The sequence below is a fragment of the Marmota marmota genome, unplaced genomic scaffold (genome assembly GCF_001458135.2).
Source record: "Marmota marmota marmota unplaced genomic scaffold, marMar, whole genome shotgun sequence".
Lineage (NCBI taxonomy): Eukaryota > Metazoa > Chordata > Mammalia > Rodentia > Sciuridae > Marmota > Marmota marmota.
In genome coordinates this window covers 2,547,422-2,558,147 of record NW_025999896.1, presented here as the reverse complement: position 1 = coordinate 2,558,147, position 10,726 = coordinate 2,547,422, and the positions used below count along the sequence as shown (strand labels likewise).

Genomic DNA, 10,726 nt, shown 5'->3' with positions numbered 1-10,726 from the left:
TTTTTTTTTTTTTTTTTTTAAATTTTGAGACAGGGTCTAACTAAGTTGTTGAGGCTGACATCTATTCAGTGATCCTCTTGCCTCAGCCTCTGAAGTTGCTGGAATTACAGGCATGCGCCACTTGCCTGGATCCTATCTGTGCTTTTAAAAATGAAAAACGGGGCTGGGGATGTGGCTCAAGCGGTAGCATGCTCGCCTGGCATGCACAGGGTGCTGGGTGCTGGGTTTGATCCTCAACACCACATAAAAATAAAATAAAGATGTTGTGTCCACTAAAAACTGAAAAATAAGTATTAAAAAAATTCTTTTTTAAAAAAAAAAAACTAAAAATGAAGATATGTAAATTCATATTCTTCTTTATTCACAAGAGTTTTCTACTTCTCCCTTCCCCTCTTCTCTATTTAATGAGCACTTTCATATGTCTTATATCATTTGACCCTCATAGTAATCTTCAGAGATAAGCAGTTTGATAGATGAGGAGGCCAATTCATAACAGTTAAATCATTGTGTTTAGGCTGAATCAATGGCAGAGATCTAGAGCTTAAGTCTTGTTGTCCTTTGCCTTAGGTGTTGTCTCCTAGGCCTTTTCTCTTTTGCTTTTGGTTTCCTACCACAGTTCCTTTTTAGGGGTCCTCACTTGTCCATTTCTTACTGACTTTGAACAGGAAAAAGGACAAAGTACTCACTTGACCAACAAGAAGCATTATCCTTTACTAGATTTTCAAGCAGTGTTTTGCTTGCTTTGCATCGTGAGAGTCAGTGGAAGGAACAAAAGATTGAGTATGAGAAAGCCTAGGTTGGAGTTTGACTCTTTCATTTTATATAAGACAAAGATAATGACAACTCTTCCAAATATTATACAGTTCAAGTGAGAAGAATGTATGTGAAGATTCTTTATCAACTCGAAAGTGTTTTATAAGCATGAATGAATACTTGTTGTCACTGATTTTAGCAGGAAATATATAGGTGGCATGCCATCTGGGGAAGTCTTTCTCTCTTGCATAGAACATGTAGAGGTCTCTAAGAATAGTGAATTTGAAGTGCAAAATTGGGGTATGGGCTATACATGGTCTAGATTAGAAAAAAGAGAAATCAATTTAAGGGGGGGGGGGTTGAGAAGAATGTGGAAGAAACAAGACCTGAGATGGCCCTGGTAAAATGTGTAGAATTTGAACAAATGTATTTTTTCCTCTTGTGTACTTTTCTTGAATCCTACACTTTCTAGAGCAATAGCTTCCTTACCAAATTTGCAGTTTGGCATCCTGCTGGTTGCATAAAAGTCACCTGAGATCTTACAAATTTCCTGGATTCTGTCCCCAGAGGAAAAGATGCTATGGTTAATCATGTGGGTGTCCATCTCAATCATTTACGTTTTTCAATATGATTTAGATGAATTGATACAATGAGAAGCAAGGTTGTTGAGGTGGAAATAATGTCTGTCTAGGCAGTCCTTGGCTTTTCTGCATCTTGAATATACATATACATTATTCATTGGTACCCTTAAACAGTCTTTTAATACCAGATTTGGATTTTTTTGTTCATCAGTTGAAGAACCCAAAATTCCACTATTGTTGGTGGCACTGTCTTCCAGCCAGTGACTTTGCTTTGCTACCCTCACATCTTGGTTCATAGAACAGTGTTACTTTGCATACTTGAGATTTTTATTGTATTTTATCTTTATAAAATAAATTAGATTGGAAACACATGCTAAGGGGAAAACATTAGTGTCAAGACAAAGTTGGAACTCATTAGACATGTCAAATGCCTACATGCAAATTATAAATTGTGTTCCTCGATTGGACACTTACTGGATTTGTCGTTTCACAGTGTTTGTGAAGAGCCAAGTGAAGGCAGAGCGGAGTTGTTATTGAGGACAGGGTCCAGAAGGCTAGCTCCAAGAACAGAAGTTCCCTTATCCTATATGAGCTTGTTGACTTTTGCACAGTCTGTTTCTAAGCATGTTTTCAAGGGTGCCTTGGGTAATAATAAAGTACAGAGCTGCTTGCAATAAATGTTGACCATTGGATGGTTGTAGCTGAACCTGAATCATCAACCAGCAGATGGCTCTCTGTCACCATAAGGTTTAGCAGAGCAGTCACTTCAGCTCTTGGAATTCTTAGGTGTTTTGTACATCAGGCCTCCTTATCCCTCTTCTACCTTTTAGGTACCCATGGCAATCAAACACTTAAAGTAAGAAAAGTGTCCTTTTGGTTTTACTTGGTTTTAAATTTCTTAGATGACCCTGAGGAATAGCGGTTTCAGATTTCTGAAGTTTGGGTTGGGGACCAAAATAATGACTTCTGATGACCTTTTCTACCCTACATTTCTATTCTATGAACTATTTTATTAGGGTTTTTATTAACAGTAAAAAAAAGACAGGAAGAAATAGGGTGGAGTATTGGATTGAAAGATGTTAACAGTCTAGTAGATACGGCTACAAGCAACCATACATCCACAGGTCATGCTCTTGAAGGAACATTCTTACTTTGGAGTTGTTATTAGGTACTATAGTGAAATTTGAAAGATGATGAAAAACTTCCCTTTTTCCAAATTGTGTTAACTCCCCCAAGTTGCCCAGGTAAATTTGGCTAGCAATGCATCTCTCTCCCCCTTTAAAAAAAAAAATTTGTTTAAAATTTGAAAACCTAATGCAAATGTTTTTCTAAGTTCTATGGTGTAATTTCCTTGGATAAGGAAAATATTTTCCTTATTTAAGTTCTTATTTGCCCTGGATTGATACTCTGGATTAATTGAAGCGAAGATTATTTTCTTAAATTAACAAAATTATTTTGAGAATTTTCTTTGCATTATGCACAATGTTGGGCATTTTTTGTCCTTAGAGTGTCAGCTTCATGAGGTCAGGCATCTATCACTCTTGTTCACTTCCAAGTCCCTGAGATGAGCGCCTGATACATTAAGGGTACTCTGTATTTGTTGGATGGTTGGAGGGATAGATGGACGGGGTACAAAAATATAATCGGATGGAGTATTGGACTGAAAGAAGTTAACAGTCTATAAATATGGCTACAGATACTCACATACCCATAGAGCATGAGCTTCAAGGAGGAGTGTTATTTTGGGGTTGTTATTAGGAACTGTGCTGATGCTTGAAAGTAATGAGAAATTTCCCTTCCTATGTTGTGTCCATTCCCTCCAACTGGGCCAGATCTGGAAATCTCTATTTCTATATCCAGTCTACTCACCAGTACTTGTGGAATTTCCCTTTGAATCAGTATGTTAATTGTCCCTTTCTCTGTGTTCCCTGGTGTCCTTTCCTTTGTCTAGATCCCATTGCTGCCCACCTACATCACTGCACAGCCTTCAGCCTCTTCCCCACTACAGCCTCTCTTCAGAGTAATCCATCTGCGTCCTGTTGCCAGACTTTGTCTCTAAAGAATTTATGTCAAAGAATCTATTTCTGATTGAAATTTGAGACTCGGTGCATCTTTATGTTCACAGAACGAAACTACACAAAAAGTTTTGAAAAAGGAATTGCCCTTAAATACCATAGTAGCATTTTCACATCTATAGGCAAGTCTAGTTACGAAACTTTGCAGACTCGATTCAATTCACTGACACCTTAGAAATAGCTTTACTAGTCCAAACTGCAAACCTCCCTTGTGGTCTGTGAATTGTCAAACACGGATATTTTTTCCAGACAAAACAAACATTTTGTATAGTCACTGTGACATCTTTTTGAAAAGCTACTTCTTGGAATTCACTGCCTTTTCAATTCTGTATTCAGTTGATAAGAACGTCCTCCCTATGAACTTTAACAAGCTTCAGCTTCATTTGTCAACAGAAAGATGGATTATCTGTGCCCCCATATTATTACAATTTAATAACATATGCTGTTTTCTTTGGGGGATGAAAATGAAATCATTTTTGTCTTTAGAAAGTGACTGAAACCTTGTGGTAAGATCTATGTGAGACAAATGCCATATTAATAAATATGTTAGTATCTATCTGATAAATTCTTTTTATTAGATAAGTTCCATCTTGAAAGAATTTAGATAAACATTTTTGATACATTTTAAAAAGGTGGGAGCCAGGCACTGTGGTGCAGACCTATAATCCCAGCTACTTGGGGAAACTGAGACAGAGGGATCACTTGAGCCCAGAAGTTTAAGGCCAAGGACTGGAGGAGTGGTTTAATGGTAAAGCACTTGCCTAGCATGTGTGAGGCCCTGGCTTACATCTCCAGCAAGGAAAAAAAAATGAAGTCCATCCTAAACTCGGCAACATAAGAATTAGCATTTCCTCTCTTTAACTTCCTTTGCAAAGGAGAAATACTCCTTGCTTGTCATTCCAAAAGTGAGGTTGAGATACAAGGTGTTTAACTGACAGAATTTCCTTTCAAGAAATTCTCTTCATCTGCTTGAACAGTGTTACTCTTTGCTGCTAAAATCTTGAAGGCAGGTAGCAGTTGATAAGTAGGATTTTTTTTTTTAATCTCTCAAAATGAAAATGTTAAATACTTTTCTCATTTTATCTTCCTTTGGCTTGAAGCCCTCAGTGCCCTCAGTGGTTTTCCCAGTTCTGTTTCGTAAACATTTACTGAATGCTGCTTCTCTGGCATATTCTGAGGCTGGTGGTTTTTTTTGTTTTTTTTTTTTTGTTTTTTTTTGGTACAGGGGATATAAACATGACTGTCATGTGGCCTCTTTCCTCACAGAGCTCATAATTTAGGAAGGGAGACAGATGAGTAAATAACTAACTACAATCCTGCTTGATAAATGCCACGTTAGAGGTCATGAGCAAAGTGCCATGGGAGCACCGGCGAGTGATTGATTCTCGGGAAGGGGGAGGGGGTGGGGATCAGGAAGGACTAAGCAGCAGAAGTGACATTTGAGTTGAGCCTTAGGGGATGAATAGAATTTTGCCAGATGGACAAAGAGATGGGGGTGGGGACACTTCAGACTCATACAAAAACATGAGAGTGTGAAAGTTTGTGCCTTTGTCTGAGTGGTTGAGCAGTGTGTAGGGCTGAAGGAGAGGCAGGGTGTGGAAGGGGGGATGTTGAAAGATGATGATGCAGAGATCACCAGGGCCTCGTGTTAAGCTCACACTTGACCTGTAGCTTCTGGGGAGTCACAGAAGTCTTGAAATATAGAAATGATATGGTGAGATATTTGTTTTTAGAAAGATAATTCTAGCAGCATAAGTATAAGATGATTTAGGTGAGTGTGACTGGGAGCATAGAGACCAATCAGAAGAACACCATCTCCACCGTCCACGTGAGAGATGATGAGAGTCTGAGCCCAGGAGGCTCTACCACTGGGGATGGAAATGAGGACATGGAGTTGAGAACCACCTCTGAGGGAGGCCTTGGCCTTTGATGAGATGTGGGGGAGAAGAGCAAAAATCATGGCTTGCATGACTTGCTGACCAAAACAGAGGATGCAGGAGAAGTAAGGCTTACAGGATGCAAATAATGCATTTGACTTTGTATATGTTAAGTTTGGAGGAATGCCAGTTGGAGATTCTGTATTTGTGCCTTTTCATTTAAGATAGAGAACACATAGGAAAATATCACGGGTAGAGATAAATTGGTAAGTCTTTAACAGTGATTTTTTTCAATCAGGGTAAAGGATGGAGGACATGCCTTGCCTGAATTTTTATATGTGGCGCTTCTTTTTAACTATTCATGTGCCATTTTTTTCCCCCTTACTCCCAGATTCTGATGCAGCACACTCAGGGCCATTGTGTATAGAACTGTACTGAATGATAGGCATCATCCCAAATGATGAATCTATAAAGAAAATAAAGCATTCTACATATAAAAATACCTGTAATCTTAATATTGTACCCGCTCTTATTAAAGAAAGGCACATGCATTGCTGGATTTCCTGGCAGGTTTAGGACATCAGCAAAACCGAAAACACCAAAATAGAGAGGAGGGAAGAGAGGAGGAGATGGCAAATCAGCTTTGGGAATTAGATAACTCTAGGAAGTCTTTCCTATATGTCTGTTGGTGATGTGTATTTAATAGTAATATTAAATTGTATCTATGTTGTCACTTTTGCTTTCTAAAAGGTGTTTAAAACACACACACACACACACACACACACATATACACACGCACGCGTGGGGCTGGGCTCAGTGGTAGAGCGCTCGCTTAGCATGTGCAAGGCACTGGGTTCCGATCCTCAGAATCACATAAAAATAAATAAAAATAAAGATATTATGAAAAAGTACATACATTGCTGAAGTCCCAATTTGTCATTTTTTGAGGTTACTAAAAGAAATTTGTACATTTTTTCCCTTTTAACATTAATTTGCGTTGCATGTGTGCATGCGTGCATGTGTGCTCTGGGGATTGAACTCACAGCTGCACTCGTGCTAAGTGTGTACTCTATCAGTGGGCTATACCTCCAGCCCTTTTGTATTAATTTTTAAAAGCATGTGTTACCACAAGGACCAATAGTGGAACATTTCAGCAGTAACTTAGAGAAGCAGTATCACCTAGTTGCAATTTATTCATTTGAATGGATACTAATAGCTGGTCACTGACGCACTTCTGAGGTTACTTTATATGCCTGTGATCCATGCACTGGAGTGAGCTGTATACAGAATCCCACGTGATTCCTGTTTTGACAAAGGCTGGCACTTGCAAGATGGTTTAAGGGTTTAGGGGTATGCTTTGATTGAAGAAAAAGCAAGGAAAGAAGTAAATTTGCAAAGCTAGGTGGAATTAAATAATTATTATATGGAATCTGAAATCTTGACATCTTGGATTCTTGGGGGGCCAATCATGTGAAGTTAAGGCTTTAAAGAACACATCTGTCTTTTGGATAAAGTGAAAGTGTTTGGCATGCTAATTATAGTACACTTGAATAAGGGAGACCAGCTATATGCTTAAAATCTTAGTCTAACGATTTAAAAAAAAATTTCCTCATTTGGCTTGGGTTTGTTTCTTAATACATATTATGTTCTTTGGTTGGTTTTAAAGGACTAAGCTAAAAATTAAATTAATATGACTTTTTGGGCTTGAAAATTTTAAGTGTCTCCTGTGTATATAATGCAATAATTGGTATAATGATAAGTTAGTTTCTTGAATGATTTTTGTTTTCTAAGCACTACATTAAGCATTTTCCCCACATTTTACATATTGTCCTCCCCCCGCCCCAAGCCACACACACAAGGTGGAATGAAAATGGCACCTATAATGAGAATCTGCACTTTGTAAGGCAGAGACTTTGGTTTGCCTGTAGTTGTTTTTTCTTTATCCCTGTTAATTAGAATAGTACCTCTCACAGAAGTACTGAGCAAAAAAAAAAAAAAAAAAAAAAATTGAACCCAGGGGCACTTAACCACTGAGCCACATGCTCAGCCCTTTAAAAAAAAAAATACTTAGAGACAGCATCTCACTAAATTGTTTGGGGCCTTGCTAAATTGCTGAGGCTGTCGTCCTGTCTCAACCTCCTGAACTGCTGGGATTACAGGCCTGTGCCACTGCACCCACCACAGATTTTTTTTTTTTTAAATAAACTAATTATTTAATCCTCCCAGAACCTGTGGAGATGGATATAACTATCCCTATACTTCTGGTAAGTGATGTACTGTTGTTAGCTGTTCACTCCATAATGGAAAACAGGGTATAGAAGAATAAAGGTGATTTTTCTGTTCTACCAAGTCTTTTTTTATTTTATTTTTTAAAAATTTTTAGTTGTAGTTGGACCCAATACCTTTATTTTATTTATTTATTTTTATGTGGTGCTGAGGATCGAACCCAGGGCCTCGCACGTGCTAGGCAAGCGCTCTATGCTGAGCCCCAGCCCATATCAAGTCTTATCTATATAAAAGGTTAAGCATTGGGATATCTGTTGTCTCTAGACAATATCATGCCATCGGGGCTAGAGGAATGAGCAACGATGGAGAAGTAACTTGCTGGAGCAGTGCCTGCACATAGCAAGTGCTTAACTGTGTCAGTTGTTGCTGTCACTCCCACTACTGCAACATTGCTATCGTCATTTTTGTTTTGAATCCAATCAGCTCTAAAGTGAACCTTCGTTTGTTTCGAAGTGGTCAGACATAGTTTCCTGAACAAGGTGATCCTCACAGCTCAGATAGATTGTGGAAAAGTCAGGGCAGGAGAGAGCGACTTGAGATGAGAAGAATCCAGTAAACTGGGACTGAGGCAGAGACTGGTCTCAGCAGGAACAGGAAATCCCCAATGTGTTTGGTGCAAACGGGGCATGTGGGTTACTAGAGGGAGTGAAGACTAAGATGGACAATCAGACTGTGTTGATTATATTATGAATGCTACATTACAATCATAAAATTGGATTTGAAACTGCATGCATTACTGTCTGTAAGCAACGAAGGAAAATTATATTATCTTTTTCATGCTATAATCAGTAATTGTAGCATTGAATCTGCTTGAAAAATATTTGTACATTTGGTGTCACATGGCCTGTGAGAAACTTTGTCCTAGTATGTCCTAGTATGAAGAATACTTCCAATTGGCTTTATGTGGTTGAAATTTAAGAACCTCATTTATCAGCCTCTTCTATGATTATTGAGTCAAATGTATCTTGGAGGATTATATGAGTATTATGTTCTCCCATCATCTCTTTAACAGGCTGTAATTCCCTGGGGACCAGGTTTGAGCCTTATTCATCCTCATAACTCTTCTAACACTAAACACAGTTCCTGGAACAGACTAAGGATGCAATAAATTGCGCAAATTGAATTTTCAAAGCATAGGAGGCTGGCCACCTCTGCACTTATGAGGGGAATTTGCATCTGAGCTGTATTTTTTGAGATGTGTAATGCATTTAATGTGGTTCTTAGGTCCAGCCTGATGAGTGAAGAGGCTAAGCGAGGAGCACCCAACCCTTGGCTCTTTGAGGAGCCAGAGGAGACCAGAGGCTTGGGTTTTGATGAAATCCGGCAACAGCAGCAGAAAATCATCCAAGGTACTAAATACCCAAGGATTGTGGGCTCAGAAACCTTTTCTGATTTTTGACTGTGGCCTTGAATGTTCCTTATCCTCATTGAAAATTGGAATGAAAACTGCTGGTCCTCTAAAGCTCTTGGCATTTTTGTGCCTCAGGGTACCTGAAGAATGGAAACCTGCTGTCACCTGTTTTAATAGCTGATGGAAGTAGTGATTTTTCCACTGGGTGAGAACAGGTCTGAATCTGATAAGTCTAGGGGACCTTAGTGCATATGCTCTTGACTGTTCTTCTAACACAGGACTCCACCTTTTTTTTTTCATATTTTTTTTAGCTGTCGATGGACCTTTATTTTATTATATGTGGTGCTGAGGGTCAAACCCAGTGCCTCACACTTGCTAGGCAAGCGCTCTACCACTGAGCCACAACCCCAGCCCAGGACTCCACCTTTTTCATCTGCAAAGTAAATCGGTTGACTTTCACCTCAAGTTCATCTTGCTTGTTAGTTATTAAAACCGCTAATTATTTTGTAACTTCTTCTTTTTTTTTTTTTTTAATATTTATTTCTAGTTTTCGGCGGACACAACATCTTTGTTTGTATGTGGTGCTGAGGACCGAACCCTGGCCTCACGCATGCCAGGCGAGCGCGCTACCGCTTGAGCCACATCCCCAGCCCCATGTAACTTCTATTTTTTAAAATTCAGAAGTAATGTATACTTTACAAAATTTAAGCACTATAGAGACAAGATGAAAAGCTCTCCGTTTCTTCAATTTCTAACCATAAATGGATCAATATGTATTTCCTCAGACTTTGTATATACCTACATATATTCAGTCTAAACACACATATATAAATGGTGTCATGAGGTACATAGCTGTCTTTTAGGTATTATTCCATAGGTTTATTTTTCTTACTAATGTGTGTTATGAACATTTTTTCCAATGTCGGCATGTACAGATATATTGTTCTAAATCTACTTTTTAAAGATCAACTTTATTGAGGAATATTTAACATTATCATAACTAGCACATATTTGAAGCATATGATTTGATAAGCTTTGACATATGTATACACATATGAAGCTATTACTACAATCAAAATAATGAACATAATCATTACTTCCTGAGGTTTTCTTCATGTCTCTTTAAAATTCTTCCTATTACCCCTCCTCCATCCCTAGACAGCTGCTGATCTGCTTTCTGTCACTATAAATTATTTTCTGTTTTCTATAATTTTACATAAGTAGAATGATGCAGTATGTGCTCTTTTGGGAGGGCAGGGGATCTGGCTTTTACTAAACATAGTTACTTTATCCATGTTGTGTATATCAGTATTTCATTTTTTTATATTATAATATGGTATCCCATTATTCACATTTACCACAATCTGTGTAACTGTTCACCTACTAATAGATATTTGCATGGTTTTCAGTTTGGGGCTGTTACAAGTACAGCTGCTGTGAACATGTACTTTATTTGTAGATTCTTTTTTTTTTTTTTTGTGGTACTGGGAATTGAACCCAGGGGCACTCTACCATGACTCTTTTTATTTTTTATTTGAGACAAGTTCTCTCTAAGTTGCTGAGTTAGCCTCAAACTTGCTCCCAACCTCAGTTCCCCAAGTTGCTAGGATTATAAGCCTGTGCTATCTCACCTGGCAAAATTTCAATTTTTTTAGGTAAATACCTATAAGTAGAATGACTGAACCATGTAGTAGAGGTAGGTTTACCTTTTATTTGTACATTTGGTACTAAGGATTGAACTCGTGGCCTTGTACCTGCTAGACAAGTGCTTTACCCCTGAGTAATACTCTAGCACTTTGACTT

The 10,726-nt window shown here is 38.3% G+C and overlaps 1 protein-coding gene across 2 annotated transcripts in view; it reads left to right on the top strand.

Annotated features, from left to right (window-relative positions):
* Stx8 (syntaxin 8) overlaps window positions 1–10,726 on the top strand; it is a 259,235-nt gene that overhangs the window by 34,032 nt on the left and 214,477 nt on the right. For both annotated transcript variants that reach the window (XM_015504479.2, XM_048798066.1), the window contains exon 5: window positions 8,797–8,921. In XM_015504479.2, coding sequence (XP_015359965.2) covers window positions 8,797–8,921 — 125 coding nt within the window. The remainder of the gene's footprint in view (window positions 1–8,796; window positions 8,922–10,726) is intronic.